We start from the raw sequence: 19,825 nt of genomic DNA on the forward strand, positions 1-19,825 counted from the left end.
TATTCTCCAAATGAACAAAACCTTGTTGTTTTCATGAAGAAAGTAATTAAATTGCATGATATAAAGTATCTTTTATCACCTAAGGTTCAGAATATTATATTAACAATAAACAGCATAAGTATCGGTAGAGAAACATTGGGTAGGTATGCACAAAATCAGTGGGTGTGTGTGTGTGTGTGTGTGTGTGTGTGTGTGTGTGTGTGTGCATGTGTGTGTGTGTGTGTGTGTGTGTGTGTGTAGTGTAAACAACCCAGCCCACACCCTCCATTTATTCTCAGGGGTTTTTCCTTTCTTTTCACTCTCTCTCTCTCCATTGTCCCCATGCTTCCTCCAGCGTGGCCCCATCCCACCGTTCCAGTACCATCCCCATGCAGGTGGGGCTGGATTCTCACGTTGCTCCGGCATTGTGTCCCCCTTCAATGGGAGCACTGTTGTGGAGTGAACCATACGACGGGCCAGTTTCCACCCAGCTGTGCCGGACAGACCGCAAGCCAAGCAGGTCAAACACAGGCTGGAGGAAGTCCATGTCACTGTGTGGATGTCCCTATAGTATAAAGTGTGTCACCCAAGTGTCCCTGATCCGTTTGTTGTTGTTGTTGTACACCTGGGTGCTAATGATTTACTGCGCTGGCTGCATGGCGCGCAGGCTTGTTGCACTACTTCAATCTTCACAATGCAACGCTTTGATTAATAGCCTCTGAAAATTGCCCTTCTACAAGCTCACAATGCGTTGCGATTATTGTGAGCTTGTAGAACAGCTGATTTCACCGTCTCACGGCAAAGTATAAATCATAGTTTTTACAGAGAGGAATAAGGAACTGGTGACTCTCAGGCAGCCACACAGTGCAACGTTTACAATTCATTTGATTCTTGCATTTCATTTAAATTAAATACTCAAACTCAAACTCAAACCCCTACTTGAAGGGGTCGAAAAACAAACCATGCATTTCTCATGTGTAAGATAATGACAAAATGTCAATATAAGACACACAATAAACACACAGTATAAGTATATCTACAGTATTTAAACTTAAAATGTTCACCTGGCTTGTGGGCAGTGGTGGAACAATTACTCAGATCTTTACTTACGTAAAAGAATAACAGCTTCAGTGTAGACTTCACAATCATACTGGATTGTAATTAGCAACAATGCATGTTCATTTTAGTGTTGCAGCTGGTAAAGGTGCGGATGATATTTTAAGTAAATCTACCTCAAAATTGGACTTAACCACTTGAGCCCCAACATCCCTATATCATTAGCCAAAAATAGCAGATCTGAAAGCTCACAATGCCTTTTTTTTGGCAATGATATTCAGTGGGAAAAAAAGAGCTAACCAATTACAGTTGTAACTCAGGGCCATTTTACTAGAGGGTTAAGTATTAGTACTTGAATATACTTTCCATCACTGCTTGTGGGTGTCCCATAGCGTCCGCCTGTCGTGTTGTGGGTGAGGTTTGATTGGACACACTGCCGGTGGCTCCACCTTGCCTGTAGAGGCAGTCAGTCCCACAAGCCAGTTCACCTGTGAAACCTGGTCCAGTGACAGTAAGCAGTCACTTACATCAGGGTCAAACTAACTAACAGAGACTTCACCGCAGAAACCCAGAGCAAAGCCTTCACGTGAGTTACAGAATGCTTCACTTTATTTGCTCTTGTATTGATTTGTCAAAAGCTGCTCATCTGTGTTGTGTAATTTCTATACTATAGTCTTTTTCTGCTTGATTACACAGGAAAAGGCTAATTTAAAGTTTTTACAATAATTGTCTTTCTTTGGCACACTCTTTTCAGTCATGTACAATGGGAGATAAAGACAAAGAAAGCAGAGCCTTTATTTGCACAATGCTTGTGCTTTTGTCATTATCAGAGTTAGAATCTGACGGCTGTGCATGGCGCTTGTTTTTCTATTGACATATACTGTACTGTACAGTTGCATGACTCATTATTACATCCACAGTGACTGTTAATTTAATGGAGTTACTAATGGATAAATGAACACTGTGTTAGTTGCATATTACATATTCCTCATCTCACTGACACAATGAGCCCAACAGATCAGGGCTAAATATCTCGAATATATTCGACCAAATATCTCAACATCGATATTGGGACGATAATATCATCAAGTACAAAATAAGGCAATAGACAAGTATGCCATATCATCACATTATATACCAAACCTAGGACGATATCTAGTCTCATATCACAAATCGATAGTGTATATAAATGCATTTTCCATAAGCCCTAATACGGCTTTTCATGTAAGCGATTTCTCCAAGTTACAACAGTGAACACTGAGGACTTGTACAGACTGTACGCCCCCTACAATGAGACTTCCATTCCACCTGTCCTGCAGCGCTGGACAACATGGCCTCCACTGTCTCCGTGCGCAGCTACTCGGTGCGCCAGCCGTCCTTCTCCACCATGTCCCTGAGGGACAGTGGACGCAGCGTCCGCTCCAAGCCACCCGTCTCCTCGCTGGCGTCCATCAGCGGCGGCCTGTCTCTGTCGCGCTCCCTGTCCGTGGGCAACGGGCTCAACCTGCTGGGCTCCAGCCTGTCCGGCGTGAATGGCTTCAGCATGGGGGCCAGTGACAAGGAGACCATGCAGGTAGGGATGTATGGTGATTTATATCATTCATCGTGTCGGTATCGGCCGATATCTACTTCGGTTAAATCGGTATCGGCAAAGAATCACAATATTTTCTGCCGTTGTTACTGAAGTTTTGCATTTTGTTTCCCTGCATGCATGCAGGGCCTGAACGACCGGCTAGCCACCTATCTGGAAAAGGTGCGCACGCTGGAGAAGTCCAACGCCGAGCTGGAGCTGAGGATTAAGCAGCTGATGTTGGAGAAGGTTCCCAAGGGCCACGACATCGACGGCCTGATGGCCCAGGCGCACGCCATTGGACAGGAGGTCAGTGCTAAGGAGATGGTGGCGTGGGTGGTGGTGACCGATTCCCCCCTGCCTGGTCTGCACATCTAAAGTGTCCCATAGTAGCGACATACTTAAGCCCCAACTCGGAGCCATCTGAGCAGCCATAAGCTGTAAAAGCATTTTCCCATCCCACTGGCAGCAGTAAATGCCCCCTTTCCGTGACGTACGTCATCAACGTCAGCGCTCAGATGAAAGCTTTTTTCCTTAGCTTTTGTGTGTGACAAAAAGACAAAGATATCCGCCGGACTCCGTCCACAATCCCCTTCCCCTTTGTTCCTATATAAACAACTTACAATACGCTATATGATCCACTACGAAACCTGATATAGTTTCGCCATTCTGCAAAAATGTAGCCTTGGAAACCCAGATATTTAAGCAAAAATGTGACCCATATTCAAGTTCCGACAAACAATGCCCCCCCCTCTCTCTCTCTCTCTCTCTCTCTCTCTCTCGCGCAGGTGAGGAAGAAGACCCTGGAGAACGCTCGCATCATGCTGGAGATCGACAACGCCAAGCTGGCTGCCGACGACTTCAGGGTCAAGTGAGTGTCACTGCACGGAGGGTCTTTCTCTTGTAACCTGCCTGCGACTGTTCGCACGGGAGCGTCAGACCGCAGAGGGGCACCAACAGTAAATGACTTGTCTGTCAGCTTAGCGAAATACGAGCCTCGTTCCCACGGCGCTGCTCTGGGGGGTGGGGTGGGGTGGGGGTGGGGGGGTGGGCGTGCTTGTGGCTGTAGCGTTAGTGAGCATTGGGACATGATAGATCACTTAGGTCAAGGGCACATCATCCATTTCTAAAGTATGGCTATGCCCAATACAGACAGTTGGCAAGATGAAGTAGAGATGCTAGAACGGACCTCCCACCCCCCCCACCCCCACACACACATCACGCACGCACACACACGCACGCACGCACGCACACACTCTCATCTTTTTTCACATGTTGATGTGATATATCCGTCTTCCGTGGTAGGTTGCAGAGAAGCGTACTGTAGCTCACAGAGCAGAAACCCTCTTTTTTTTGTTATCAAATGTTTTTTATTAAAGACAAAAAATCACAATAAGACACGTTAACATCATGAATGACTAAAGAAAACAAAACGCATATAAAAACAACACATAACAGCAAGAGCAGAAACCCTCTTAATTTAATTTTACACCATAGGCTAATCCTATAGCCTAACCCCTGTGTTAAGTTAAATTAACACAGATCTCGCTGTGTAGCAGTAGTGGCAACGTAACGTGTGCACGGCCCATGTGCACCTGTGCATGGTGCAGCCATCATGCACACAATGCCTGATCGGGTGTTAGTGATGTATAAAGGTGATAGTGATGTATAAAGGTATTAGTGATGTATAAAGGTGCAGGCAAATAGATGACACTAAATGCCTGAGGCTGAACGGCTTGTTTCTATTGTGGTCCATTAAACATTCAAGCAACTGGACAAAAACAACAGTGCAACAAAAGGCCTCCCAAGAAGACAACTCTTCAACAATCTTTGAATGTATACCATCTGAAATTCCGCCTCATATTTTAAACATATTTGAATTTCCAGTTCTGCTAAGCAGAATAGGCTTCAAATGATTTAGTTTCGAGTGTACAGGACTCATTTACGTGCCTGCAAAGGTGGAATGGAAGTGGGGGAGGTGAGACATCCGCTTGATTTTCTGCTGAATAGTTTGCAGAGCTTGTTCAGTCTGTAATGTCCTGTAATATCTACAAGCTCACATTGTGTTGTGAGCTTGTAGACTTGGTTGGTTGCTTTCGGCTCCTCGAAAACCGTCTTCCGTCCATGTGCAAATCAGGCTTTGGGTGGAAGCTTTTGAAGTCTCTCTCAAGACAGTAGGGTGTTAGTGATGTACTGTACTTTGTGATACACTCACTCAGTATCATCACTATACATTTACTTAAGTACTGTATTTAGTTTTAGGTCTTTGTACTTTACTTGAGTAATTCCAATTTCCAGCACTTTTACTTCTACTCTACTCTACATCTCAGAGGCAAAGATTTTATACTTTTACTTTTACTACACTTATTTGAAAACTTAAAGATTTTAATTATTATTACAAAGCATTCATTAACCACTTCAGCTGCTCTATATACATTTCGGCCATTTGAAAATTGACAAATTTTGACCAAAAAAAAGCTTGCAATGCATCGCGATGTGACGCATTGTGGGCTTGTAGATCTGCTATTTTCCAAAATATTTTGTATTACTTGCAATGGAGTATAGTTACATTGTTGTAGTATTGATACCTTAAGTAAGGCAATTTCTTTGAGTCCTTTTTCCACCACTGAGCGTGGGGCTGTATCATTATTATTATGTCTACAGGTGGGAGGCCGAGGCCACTCTGTGCCAGTCCGTGGAGAGGGACTGCCAGTCTCTGAAGAGGGCCAAGTCCGACCACGACCAGATCATCGCCACCCTCCGCGGAGACCTGGACAGCCTGAAGGAGGAGCTCTACTTCCTCAAGAAGAATCACGACGAGGTGAGATGCCCCCCCCCCCCCCGAGCAGAGGTCACGTCAAAATGTGATCAATGACGCTTTGCACATCAGCCTAATCACCTCACACGTTGTCAGCCATCGTCCCGGGAGAGGGGAAGTGTTCTGGGTGAAGAATTTACGTATATTGGACGCATTTGAACGCCACATCTACACACCTATGATACACACACACACACACACATTGACATTAGTGATATTCGTTGCCCCCGAGATCGCGTTGCACTCCAGTGCTTGTGTATTAGATTACATTGAAGCCCATAATATATATGTAATACAATACAATCCAAAAATAGCTGATCTACAAGCGCACAAACTCACTCATCGTCGCGCACGCTTGGGGAGCAGCAGTTATAGTTGGTTCAGTTTCTTTATAGGGACACTTCCACATGAAGCCATGGAGAAGAGTAGGGATCGAATTGTGGGGACTTATTGGGTTCCCAGGTGGCCCATTGCCACCCTTGGCTGAGACAATAGGCTGACACAGGCCTCCGCCTGTGTCTGTTGTCTTTGTGATTTCTCTCTGTGAGGTCAGAGGGGAAAGCTGCTTTCAGGATCTGAAATATGATAACATAGGTATACTTGCCACACCCTCCTCTCTGGAGGCATTGTGCCTGTATAGATACCGTGATAACATCTACATGCACTCCCATGCACACATGCACGTGAGTGAGTGTGTGTGTGTGTGTGTGTGTGTGTGTGTGTGTGTGTGCGTGCTTGCGTGTGCATGTGCATGTGTTCATGTGCTTGTGTATGTGTACACAGATGCATGCATGCGCGCACACACACACACACACACACACACACACACACACACACACACGCAGGAAAGTGTATACATGACATCCAGGCGTGGTCTGCATGTGTCTCACTGCCTGCATGGGCATCTAATGGTGTTTTTCAATTACATAGTCCCTGCTTGTCACGCCATACAGTAGCTCTGCCCTGTTTTTGCTGCCTTTCCATTAACAGTACCTTGTATCAGGTTTACTAACGGGTACCTTTTCGTACTTGAACGTGTCCAAGTTCCAAAAGAGCTCAGCTCAGACTATTGCTCAGAGCAGTGATTCTCAACCTTTTTGATTTCAAGGTTCGATATGCCTTATAGGCCACAGACCCCCTTTGGATACCTTTATAGGCCTATATACACATGCAGTATAGACCCCGATCTATACTGTAAAATCCTCCTCTGAGTTACAGAGAGTTTAGAATCCTCACTAAAGTTCTGAAGGACAGCTGCATGTCATGGATGGACAGACGTCTTGCCATAAGAGTCACAAAAGCAACAAAGTCTGATTGATATTTAGGCAGAGAAATGGTCCCGGGACGAACGCCAAAGAGAGAAATGACACGGGACAGGGCTGCCGATGTTTCTGATCTATACAGATCTGTGTCCAAAGGTGCCATGTTCATACGCTGCATTCTTCCTCCTCTCTGCCCTGCCTGTGCAGGAAAAGTCATCCCTGAGGTCGCGCCTGAGCAACGAGCAGGTGAGCGTGGAGGTGGACGCGACCCAGGGCCCTGACCTGGGGGCCATCATGGCCGAGCTGAGGGTCCAGTACGAGGGCATCACGCGCAAGAACAAGGAGGAGGCCGAGGTCTGGTACATGAAGAAGGTGAGTGAGTCACTCGTCCACGGGCTAATCTCCCTCCTCGCCCCGGAGGTGACTTATTGTGTGTGTGTGTGTTTCTGTGATTGTGTTTTTTAAAACAATATTAGTCAAATGACTGTGTCACGGTGTGTGTCAAAATGGAACCCATGCCTGGCTGTCCTGCGTTTCGGTTCTTACCTCACCTACACGTGACAGACTGTAAGTATAGTAGATATAACGTGTGTGTGTGTGTGTGTGTGTGTGTGTGTGTGTGTGTGTGTGTGTGCGTGCACTGTGCAGCTGGAGACAATACAGTCGGAGGTCAAGGACAGCAACGATGCGCTGCGCTGCGCCCAGGGCGAGCTCCATGAGAAGCGCCGTTTCCTGCAGGCTCTGGAGGTTGAGCTGGACAACCTGCGCAAGCAGGTACTGTACACACACACACACACACACGCACACACAAGTTCAACACACAACACACACGCATGCACACACGCGCACACACACACACACACACACACACACGCACACACAAGTTCAACACACAACACACACGCATGCACGCACGCACACACGCACGCATGCACGCACGCACGCACACACACACACACACACACACACACACACACACACACACACACACACACAGACACAGACACAGGGCGCTGTATAGAGGACTTCAGAGTCGAGGCACGTCTTTCTTTGGACACAACTACTACCAGTCAAATCAAACATTGATTTACATGTATACCCTGCTCATAGACTCACACTACACTGTAAGTAGGCCTCCTCATCTACTGATAAATATATACTACTGCCTTGGAGCCCCTGCCTATAGCACCCCCAATTCACCCTTTCCTCACCCTGGCCTGTCCCCTCTGCATGCCGCACACTTTGACAGGCCTATATCTACAGGAGACAGCTGCTTTCTCTTTGTCAACATCGGTCTGGGTTAATTGTGATACAATGTACACAGCGAGCGGCTCCATTCTCTTCCTATAATCAGTCAATGCGACAGAGCCCCCGAGTTAAACAAGCAGACGTTTTGTCCGTGTCACTGCGGAACGTGTGCGAGCACATCGTGCCGTAGAACCCGCGCGGCTTTGGACGGAGACCAAAATATCCCACGGTTCATTTCCCCCGCCTGATCGTTAATTAAGACCAAAGATATCCTGGCACTGACAGACAGGCCCTCCGGGGCCCTGGCTGGTCAGGTGGTGAGGTATGTGCAGGTGGTAAACGCTATGAGATCTATGAGTAAACACACCCACAGAGCCATTTTACGTATAGCTGAAAAGACCTTTGAACAACGTTTAACATGCCACAGTCATATATTGATGCTTGTTTGAACACTGATGACTCATCTGTTAACTTAATGGGCTATAATGTTTTCCAGACGTGGTATTGGTATTGGTGTGTGTACAGTATGATTTGACTGCAGGATCATGTCCACCTAATTGCTAAATTGCACCATAAAATCAAAACCCATACGGCTTTTGAACATATAGCTATTTTAAAGTATATATACAGTACACGATGGAACAATAATACTATTTGGAACTTTCCTTTGTTTGCAGTAAATTACCAAACCAACACTCATTATCTATTGTTAATTTCATTTGATTGGTGGGACTATACCTTTAACCACTTAACCATATATACTTTGCTGACCGGTGTCCCTCAGGGCTCTATAATTGCGAACGCAGTGAGCACTAACTATGAGACCTAGCAGATCATGTCTGTGTGTGTGTCTGTCCCGCATAACCATATAAGGAGTCCCCAAAGCAGCTATACGTCCAAATATGGAGTGTGTTGCATCAATCACAAACAAATCACTCAGCTCCATATATGGGCACAAAAGGGGCACCTCAGTAATGGCTGCACCCAGGCAACCCTCTGTGGATTTGTCTATAGGGCTTGTGCTTGTAACTACGCCCGCTTCTGTTGCCAAAGCGGAAGTGCCTCTTCTGACCGCGACGGAGGCCCGCCGTCAGGGCCGTTCAAGTTCAAATCATGTTCTGGTGAGAGCGTTTGTCCCACTGCCACTCAAAGTGGCTACTGGCCAATCACAGCGCGTTCTTGCACAAATGCACTGGCCAATCACAGCACGCTGTACAGAGTATTTCTACTCTTGCAGTATTGTTGCGACCGAAGGTCACATTTACGATGAAATCCTGCGTCTCGTGTCCGTCACACTACCATATATGGTTGACTTGACATCATGCAGATCCCTTAGATCTCCATATATGGATCTGACATCGTGACATCACGTGACGTCATGGAGACCCTTAACGCCTCCATATATGGTCACGCCTCATGACATCACGCCTCGTGACACGTCACGCCACCATATATGGCCATCTCCATATAATATGAAGATACTGATACCTTTACTTAACCCATTCTGGGCGGGTACCCCTTTTGGTGTTTTAACTAAGCATTATGTTATACTTTAGCTATTTTTGAAAAATCGTAAAAATGCGGCACAAATCTTTGAATATAATTATATTCTTTCAGAGCGAACGTTTTTATTTATTTCGACGTCAGGCCTAAATGTAAGAAAATGTGAGTACGGTACTACCCCCCCACACCTCTCTGAGTGATAATGTTGCCTCCAGGTGGGGGTGCTGGAGGGTAACCTGGGGGAGACGGCCCATAAGTATGCGGTGGAGATGGAGCGCCTGCAGGCCTCGCTGACACAGCTGGAGGACGAGCTCTCTCAGCTGCGCCTGGACATGCAGCGCAACAAGACGGACTACGAGCAGCTGCTGCGCATCAAGCAGAACCTGGAGATGGAGATCGCCACCTACAGGAGGCTGCTGGAGGGAGAGGAAGTGTAAGTGGCCCCCCCGGCTCGCTCCTCGCATAAGGCAGCGTTTTGAAAAACCGATACAGATTTACCCGACATTTCCTCGCGAGACGAGATGCTACACATTTCAATGGGTTATTGCTAAGAAGGAATTTCAGTCATCATCATTTAACATGAAATACAAGGATTTAAAGGTTAAAGTGGGTAGTATGTAAGTGATATTTGCTTGTTAAAACAAGTGTTAAATATAGTTTCTGACAGGAATCATTGCTGTGTATACGTTTTACATTTTCAGGTCGGGATACCAATCGTATCCAATCAGAAGAGAGAACTCATCAAGCTGATAAATGATCTTAATGGGATTCTCTCTCCTGTTTGGATAGAATTAGTTTGCTAAAGAGCTGAGAGGAGACCCCTGTCACTGAACAAACATTCTATAGCAAGGATTACAATCAAAATATAGAGCAGTTGTGTGTCTGTCTGTCTGTGTCTGTCTGTCTGTCTGTCTGTCTGTCTGTCTGTTCGTTCCGTATATCAAAGCATTCATTAAATAAATGGCATCCAAGCATTCAATAAGCTCAAATTAAAAAAACACCTAAAAACAGAAAAAGGTGGAAAGGAATTCGATTTGTGCTTTCTCGTGCATCTCTTGAAATTAAAACTGTTGTGTTGTGTTTTGACCTGCAGGATTAAAGAAGTCCCTCCGCCTCCTAAAAGTAAGTTATACCACCTGCCGAAAGGATCAAAGAAATGTCATGAAAGAAGGACCAAACCCGAGTATTCATGTCACACTAGAATGTGCTCAATACAGCTTTCCTCACGTGGAGAATACTGAACTTCAGAATGGTATCACTTTATTACAATGGCCAAAATTCCATTTGGAATGAATAGGTGCCCGCTAGTAGTTCCCCTCGGGTCAGTCCAGCAGTATCACAAAGACATGCCCTGTTTCTTTTCATCTCAGCTGGCTTAGTCATTATTGTCCTTTCCAGCTCCATTATATTACCATTGTACTGTACCCTGCCATGATGTACTGTACTACAGTGTAACCTATTTCTTCATTCAACATTGTAGAGCTGGATCATAATGACGTGACCACAAGACATAATAACGTGCCTACTGCAGCAAGGCTGACCTTGCTGTCACCGAGATGTCTATCGTAGCCTAGCCTGGGATCCACCTATGCTTTCTATGGCATAGGTAGCTCCCGGCCGGATCCGCCGGGAGAATCTAGACACAGCTGCGCGACATGAGACTGATTAATTAGAGCGACAGAGAGAGAGAGGAGTGTGTGTGTGTGTGTGTGTGTGTGTGTGTGTGTGTGTGTGTGTACATGTGTGCGTGTGTGCGTCAATTTAACAAAGATGCAGACAATCCGAAATCAGCAGAGAGTGATCGACGTTTGCGCTACTCTATGCCGAATTGAAGTGGACTCGGACACAGACTTTTTTTTTCCTCCCTGGAAATAAAAACGTCTGGGTTTCCGAGGCTAATCGTAGCCTAACTATTAAAGTATGCTAGTTACAGTTCAGGCAGTACACAATACATAACAAGTACACTGTGACACAATACATATCAAGTACACTGTGTCTCATGTACAAGTACACAGCCAGGGGCGATCAGATTATAACAGTTTACTGTAGTTCTCAACTGATTTAAGCACCCCCAGTTTGATATGCATTCGGCCACATACATTTATCTACAATGTAAATTTACTTTAACTCTGTAATGATGGAACCAAATATTTGGTAATATTTGTACACTCTTAGAGTTGCTGACCTGTATAAGGGTCTCTTTGGTTCCTAACTAAATCATTTAGCCCATTTTGTTGGATATTCAAAAATATAGAGATATACAGTACACACTTCGTGCCATGTTGCAAACTTGTGCATCTGCTATTTTTCAATATTTTTGAAAAATCTGGAAAGTGTTTGGAAAATGTTGAATCATTTTGAATTACGAAAAAGTTTGAGAACTACTGGTTTAGAATGTAGAATCGGCCTCATGTCTTAATGTGTTATCGCAGTGGTTACCAAACCTTTTAGCCTGTGACCCAAAACAGAAATTAGATATTCGCCCAGGAACCAAACTTGTGAAAATAGCAGATCTACAAGCTCACAACACGTTGCTTCATGCCGCGTTGTGAGCTTGTATATCGGCTATTTTCACTACTTCTTCAATATTTGTACTAATTTATGGAATTTCTTTGATAATTATTTTAATTTAATTAAAAAAAATGTGTTGCTTTTTTGGGAATGTTTTTAAATAATAATAATTAAAAACAAAATGTAGACAACAAAAACTAAGGGGACCCATAACAATGGGTCCGCGACCAACAAATGTGTCCCGACCGACTGTTTTGGGGATGTGTTCAGGGGATATCCACCCAGTAGTAAAGGATATGTGACAATAAACCTGATTTTTATCCTGTGTCTCGCAGAAGAGCCTGAAGTGCGAACTAGGAAGATCGTCAAGGTGGTCACTCAGACCATGATCAACGGCAAGGTGGTGGACGAGACCAGCGAAGTGGAGGAGATCGAAGAACGTAAGAAATGAGAGCCTGTCTGTGTCCACGGAGGCATGACGACCCTCAACCAGCACAGGAAAATCCTATAAGTGATGCAACGTAAAAAGAGTGTTCATTTAAAACAAATACAGTATGGCTAAAACATTTACAAATAATTAAGAAGGAAATAATGCATCCGGAGAGCTTTTAAAGAGGTGTAAAAGTATTGCTTTCGCTCCCCAAAAAGTTATGATTGTGAAATTGTTATGTTTTGCTGGACCAGTTATTGCTTACCTCTGTAAGCTGTAAAGTGACGGCCGCCCTTATCCATTGTGTTTGTTGTTTTTGGTAAGTGGTAATTTTTTTTTACCTTAAAATCTATTCTTGTAAGGCCGCCATCAATGCTGCAGACTACATGATTGGTGCCTTATAGAGGTGGCAGGGAAATAGCAAACCATTTGTAATAGAGGTGTTGTAAAAATGCGACATCTAGTGGGTGAACGTTATCTATCGATCCTTTACATCTGAGCGTGTACAGGTGTAAAAAGGGACCAGCAAGCGATCATCCATCCGCACACTATCGGAGTTCAATTAACACTCAGGATTTCTGCTGTCAGTCTCGAGCCATGCACATATACCTCTGGTGGCCGGAGATCAACTTGTTTCTAGGATTCGCTCTCCTCAGTCTCATTATGCTCTGTATCTTTCAATGTGTCACTAAGAAAATATTATAATTAAAATATCAGTGAAAGAAAGGCGATGTTTACCGTCATTATTGTCCTCTTTGACAAGAATCACACAGGCCTGTGTTCAGGAGGACATTGACAATGAGGTCTGAGAAAATGAGTCAAGAATTGAATGTACAAACATGCTTCTGTAGAGAATATATGCCTGCCTGGCTGTTTGTTAATACATAATTTAAAGGTTTCACAACATTAATTTTCATTTCTTTTTTCTTTAAGGTTTTATGACCTCAATTACATCCACACAACCTGAACTTGGTTGAAAACAGGCAAAATCTGTGATATCGGCTGGCAAATTGTCATATATGGGATTTGTGGACTCTTACTTCACAGTCCACAGGCAATTCAATTAAATTAAATTCAAAGGGCTTTATTGGCATGAGAAAACATACGTTTACATTGCCAAAGCAGAAACAACAATACAGCAATACAATCAAAACAAAAATGATGACATTTGAAGGTCAGAATCTTCAATAGATCAAATTCTATGTACCAAGGTCACTCAATGCAGGTATAGTGCAGGGATATACACAATGATTAGTCTTTAGGGTGGTTGTGTTCCATTTGATATCCTTCTCCTATCACAGCAACTCACAAATCTTGCTGCTGTGTTTGCACATTGTTGTACTTCGCCCAGCAGATATGGGAGTTTTTTGTCATTGGTCATGTTTTCAAAATCTCTGTGTGTGGTTGTAATCTGTGGGAAGTATGTGTCTCTGATGTCTTGGTACAATGGACAGATGGTTAGGAAGTGTAGCTCGGTTTCCACTTCATTTTGTGTGCAGTGGGTGCATATTCTGTCTTCTCTCAATTCAGAGCACTTGTTTGAGTCAGAAAACCCCAGACCACAGAAAATCTACTGAATGTTAAAATTTCAGGTTTTTTGGGTGCAATTGAGCTCAAAGAATCTAAAGAAATCAGACAAATTACAAAAAATGTTTTTATGTCAGATATTTAGAATGGTGCCAAGTTTAAGACCGTTATGAAATGTGTATTATCATCATCACACAAGTCAATATTTCAATATGCTGTTTTATTTGTAATGCTACAGTATACAGTAAATGTATTTCCACTGTCCAGTATCTGGTATTTCTCTTCAGTGACTGGAGACAGCAATGTTGGTGTAGCAGCAATAAAAAGGGAAATCATGTATTGTGTTGGTGTAATTTATTACTGTCTGTACGTGAGACAAAGCAGAACCTGCAGCACAACTCTGCGGTAGGCTATCCGTCCGTGAAATTCGTTGCAAAAACTTTGGAGTGTAACCCTGGCTTGGATGAAACCCCAGAAGTGAGCACTGTTCATTACGTTTGGCTCCCTTTGAGGCACTTGGACCGAAACGTACATTTCAGACTGAGAAGAAACCTAATATGAGGGGAAGGCAAGGGAATGCATGCATCTTTATATCTGTACTGTGAGGACAGAAACTACAATAATGGCAAGTGACCTAAATACATTGGTTTCAGATGACACGTGTGTGTGTGTGTGTGTGTGTGTGTGTGTGTGTGTGTGTGTGTGTGTGTGTGTGTGTGCGATGCGTGCGTGCGTGCGCGTGCATGCGTTTGTGCGTGTGTGTGTGCACGTGCATGTGTACACTTCTGTGTGGCTAAATACTGAAGGAGTGCACAATAGTGTAACCTTTCTTTGACAACATATTTGGGTCGGTGGTGTGACCATAGTGACCACGTAGTGTCTCGTTTCACACCCTCTCCAGAGAAAGGACAGATAAGTCTGAAGCCAGGCCATTGTCCATGCAGTCCTGTCACTGCAGGTTACTGTGATTTGAGGTAATAGGATCCAATGTCGTGCCCCATAACAATGCAGTTGTTGATGCTGAAAAAAAATCGCCTGTCCCACAAAATAAACTTGAAAATCATGTTTGAGGTAACGAAAGCTCAGCTGGTTGTTTTTGTTTTGTTTGCTATACACAGTAAGTGTCAGTGTTGATTTATCAATGTGGAACTCCTCCAAGAGTTTATAAATGGAAGCAAATGGACCCTTATCTATTGTAGATGGATTCATGGATGGATGGATGGATGGATGGCAGGGCTGGACTGGGTCAAAGATTCGGCCCTGACATTTGGCCCAGATCGGCCCACCACAACCGGAAAGCAGATGGCAGATACTCTACCGCCCCGTTCTGTTGAGGCACACACAAAGAAACAAGCCCTATATACTGTACCACCATTTTGCGGCGGATGGATGGACGGACGGACGTATATTCACTCACTGTACAGAATAATAAAATATGAATAAACAGGTAGCCTAGTAGTACCTATAGTAACGCACAGGGATTGGAAATAAAGTACCAAAAACCAAATAAGATTTGGGTCTTTCTTGGCCCTTTGGCCTGGTTATGCTATGAGCTATTAATAGGTATGAACGATATATCATCAGTATATCAACCATCCATTTGGCTACATTTGTTATTCTCTGGCTACTCTGTTTGTCTGTTGTCGTCAATAGTGGAAATGGCCGATCCACAAACTCAAACACTGTGAGCTTGTATACTGTAAATCAGCTATTTTAACCAAATGTTTGCCTATTTTAGCCAAATGTTTGTATATTTTATTATACATGCCCATTGCCCAATAGGAACACTATATGGGTTCATGTGTTAAAACAGGACTTTACAGCTATCAGGATTTCTGTGTTATAGCTTTTCTGATTCATGCTGATCTCCGTCATTTAGGTTAAACTGTTCTGGCCACTGCTTCTCATGTGCAACTTGATAGTCACTTCAATGAGAGAGAAGCTCCATTTATGCTAAGCAGGCTATACTCAGCTGTCATTTGGGGATTTTCAATAACCTCGAGGCGTTTCTGTGTATGTACGCAGTGGTGGAAGTAGATTTGAAAAGTATACCACAATATGGAAATACTGAAATTATGTTCCAAGTAAAAGTGTTGCCTTCAAAATTGTACTTGAGTTTAAGTGCCAGTATTGGTATCAGTACAAAATGTAAAAGTACTCAAATAAGCAGAATGGCTAATTTCACATACTTTCACACATTATATAGTTAAATTTGACTGATGATTTTAATAAATGTTGTGCTGAAACCTAAAATAAAAATAATACATTAACCATAGGCTACTCACTGTATGTTTATCTTTTATTTTTTATTGAATCAAATCAAATTGCTGTAGGCTCTAGTAACTAAAGCTATTAAATAATAGTAAAAGAGTAAAATGTACAACATTTGCCTCTCAGATAGTAGTACAGAGAAGGCCTATGTGTCTGTGTGTTGCAGTGGTGGTATTGTACATACATGGTGGCATGTTGGAGAGTCTGGAGATAGAAAGGGAGTATATGCTGCTTTCATTAGAGCTCTTTAGGTGCAGACAGTCCCATGTTGGTGTGAATCCACTCCGGTTCTCTCTCTGGTCCTCACTCAAGTGTGACCAGATTTATCATGATACAGAAAACAAATAGCCTAGTAAAAACATTCCAGGAGATCATCACTCATCACTTGATGTTGTCTAAGGCCCAAACCGCACCAATGATTCGCCATGCAACTCCTTGCAACTGAACGGTTGCGAGTAGAACATGAAACCATAAGACCAGAATTAGGCCTCAAAAGCATATGAATAAGATCTCATATAGGCTACACCAGGGGTGCCCAAAAGGTAGATCGTGATCTACCTTTTGTAGATCACAAAGGCTGTGCAGGTAGACCACATGGCATGCCCATAAAATATATAAATATAATTTAAAAAATTGGCATCTGACACTTGAATTACGGTGACTTGATTGATTGACATAAAAAAGGGCCTGTCAGCTCAAACCCACAATGCAATACTTTGTTAAGAGTGTTGAGCACAGACGTCAGTTGCATTATCAAGTTAGTTATATATATTTTTTAAAACCCTACTAATTCCATTTCCTCCCCTCTATTTCCCATCCCAAATGCGCTGCTATACATTTTCACCACTTCTTTTGGTGGGTAGATCTTGTTGAGGTGGTCATTTTGAAGTTGCTCGCAAATCAAAAAAGTGTGGGCACCCCTGCTGTACAGTATGAATAGATGTGTTTCATATGTTCTACAGTTTGTTTTGCAGTTTGTTTTTTCAATAATATAATATAATAATATACTTCCAAGCAATATAAAAAGAGGTACCCTAAATATACTGGGCTCAAGCATTCGACTCCCTCCCCAAACTTACACCAGCCCACTGACAGCTACCTGCTAATACAGGAAATCGTCATTACAGTTCCCATTATCAAGCTCTTGTCTGGAACCAAGCTCACTTGCCACACCCTGGTCTTCCTCCAGTGACCGAAATGGGATGGATGCTCCTGAGTCAGGACACCATATCATGAAACTGAAAGTGTTTGTTATCTTTTATGAAGTAATATCAGGTAGACACAGCAATGCTGGTTATCGCATAACGTTAACCTCTGTTGTACTTTCACAATTAGATAATCTGATATCATCATGATGTGTGACTGAGAGGCATAATTTACTCCCCTGTTTTATTACTGTTAGTTGTGTAAAGAGATAAGAAATGTGGGTGGATGATTTCCATGAAACCATGTGGTTTCAAGAGAATAACCGTCCGATACACAGCTCAGCATATTTCCTGTCAGTAGGCTGGGGTGCAAAACCAAAACTCAACTGTACTACACCATGCCATACATATTAGGGATATGACACTACCGAACCGATTGTTGGTAGAATTACAAATTAAAAAACTCTATTCCATTTCTCCCCCTCTATTTCCCATTCCAAGTGCATTTGTCTTAAATGTAATGCCAGCGCTGCTATTCCAAAGACATTTTCAGCAATGCTATTATAATGGGTAGATCTTGTTGAGCTGGTCATTTTGAAAGTAGCTCTCAAGTCAAACAGGTGTGGGCACCCCTGGGCTACACCTTTAAAAATGCATTCATAAGTATTTTTTTTAACTGACACACACACACACACACACACACACACACACACACACACACACACACACACACACACACACACACACACACACACACACACACACACACACACACACACACACACACACAACACACATTCTCTGTTCATTCACACCATCTTTGAATTTCAGTACAGAACATAATCCATTTATTGTCCTTTCTTTTTCTGTGTTGCTCTAGTCTGTTGTCTTCAGGACTTGTAATAGTCACCCTAGTGTAGCCTATTCTAATCCTATCATATTAAACCTTCAGATATTTGTCTCATTTGATTGTATTATAGAATATGATACTTTAAACTGGGACAGAAATAATTGACTTGGCACAGTCAGTGTTGTTTATTGACTCCCTCACTGACTAGTACTGACAGATCTGAAATATCTTGGTAAAATATTGCCACCTTGTGGTCGTCTGTGTGCACACCAGTGCCAGAAAGACAGACGATAACATGTAATTTCCAAATACCTGGCTAATGGGCCTGGCCGGGGCCCGGGCCGCCTGGCTAATGTTGAGTAGTTTTTTTTTATGACCTTTTAGAATCTAATACTGTAGTAGACGATTTAGCTAAATCATAAAATGCGTCCCCAAAGTAACTCACCATACATTAATGTATAGCTTGTTGTAGTTTCTTCATTTGGCAAGCGACACCGTCGTACTACGAGGTATAACATAGGCGTTTAGCCAATCACAGCGTGACCGTCCTTCTGGACAATGGGATGATGTAATCCCGTCACCCCAGCCTCCCCAAGCCCCTCCCTCCCTCCCTCCCTCCCCACCACTGTCTACACTACACCAGTCTTCAAAACAATATAGTAACACCTGAGTGAACTACAGTCATGTAAGTTACTTACGGCTCAAATATGTTTGTAGCCTATTAGTTCTTCTGTTCCAATGAGGTTTTATTAAATAATATATTTCATTGGGAAAAATATAACAGCACCACCACCAGACCAAGAGCAAACATTTGTAATGCAGCCAGTGGCATTGAGGCCAACGTTTGGCTAAAATAGCAGATCTACCAGCTCACCACGCATTGCGGAGGTGATGTGTTGTAGTTTGTAGATTGGCTATTTTCGGCGCGCGACACCGCCGGACGACGATGTATAAAGTAGGCGTTAGTTAGCTACCAAGTTTGTTGTGAAGTAAATAGTTATCTTAATGTCATGTAGGCCTATAGTTTCATACAATTCGAAATAATAGAAATGCATAAGACAGGGCTCAGATAAAAATAAATAAAATAACAATATTTTTCATGGCATGTACATGTAGGGTACTTTTTTATAAATGTTTATTAAATGTTGCTATATTTCAGACATAAATTAAGCTTCATAACTTCAATATCTTCGATGTGGCTTTGCTGCATGCTTTATAGCCCTAGAACGGCTCTTGTTGTTACATACAGTATGTACAGTATTTCACATATTATCTTGTTTTCATTTGTTTGTTTTAATGTTGTTACTAGTTACTAGTACTATTAGTAGGCCATATATGCTGCCTTCTTGGCCAGGGCCCACTTGAAGAAGAGAAAGGGTATTACAAATAAAGGGTGTGTGTCTACTTTAGGTCAGAGAATGAAAGATACGTCTCCAGAAAAAGGTTCTCTGCTATCAAATATAAAGCACTGGACTATGTCTGTGAGGTGAGTCGGTGTAAAGCTTAGAAAAACACATTGTTTATGTCTAATCTTGAATCATCATTGATGCCACTATCATCACTATGTGGACTGCAGGAAACTACTCGTATCAAGGTGACAATGAACCTGCTGGCACTGCCAATGCCGTACCACCCTGGTGAAGGACACCTTTACC

The 19,825-nt window shown here is 43.1% G+C and overlaps 1 protein-coding gene across 1 annotated transcript; it reads left to right on the forward strand.

Moving 5' to 3' along the window:
* The first annotated feature begins 1,496 nt into the window (after positions 1-1,496).
* Positions 1,497-14,153, forward strand: krt1-c5 (keratin, type 1, gene c5). Its single transcript, XM_080766313.1, has 10 exons — positions 1,497-1,621; positions 2,355-2,608; positions 2,753-2,914; positions 3,394-3,476; positions 5,270-5,426; positions 6,893-7,057; positions 7,334-7,459; positions 9,652-9,869; positions 10,530-10,558; positions 12,283-14,153. The coding sequence occupies exons 2-10, from the start codon at positions 2,366-2,368 to the stop codon at positions 12,396-12,398; spliced, it is 1,299 nt and encodes a 432-aa protein (XP_080622439.1). The 5' UTR covers positions 1,497-1,621; positions 2,355-2,365; the 3' UTR covers positions 12,399-14,153.
* The last annotated feature ends 5,672 nt before the right edge of the window (positions 14,154-19,825 follow it).

The sequence above is a fragment of the Protomyctophum bolini genome (genome assembly GCF_963924005.1).
Source record: "Protomyctophum bolini genome assembly, chromosome: 6".
Lineage (NCBI taxonomy): Eukaryota > Metazoa > Chordata > Actinopteri > Myctophiformes > Myctophidae > Protomyctophum > Protomyctophum bolini.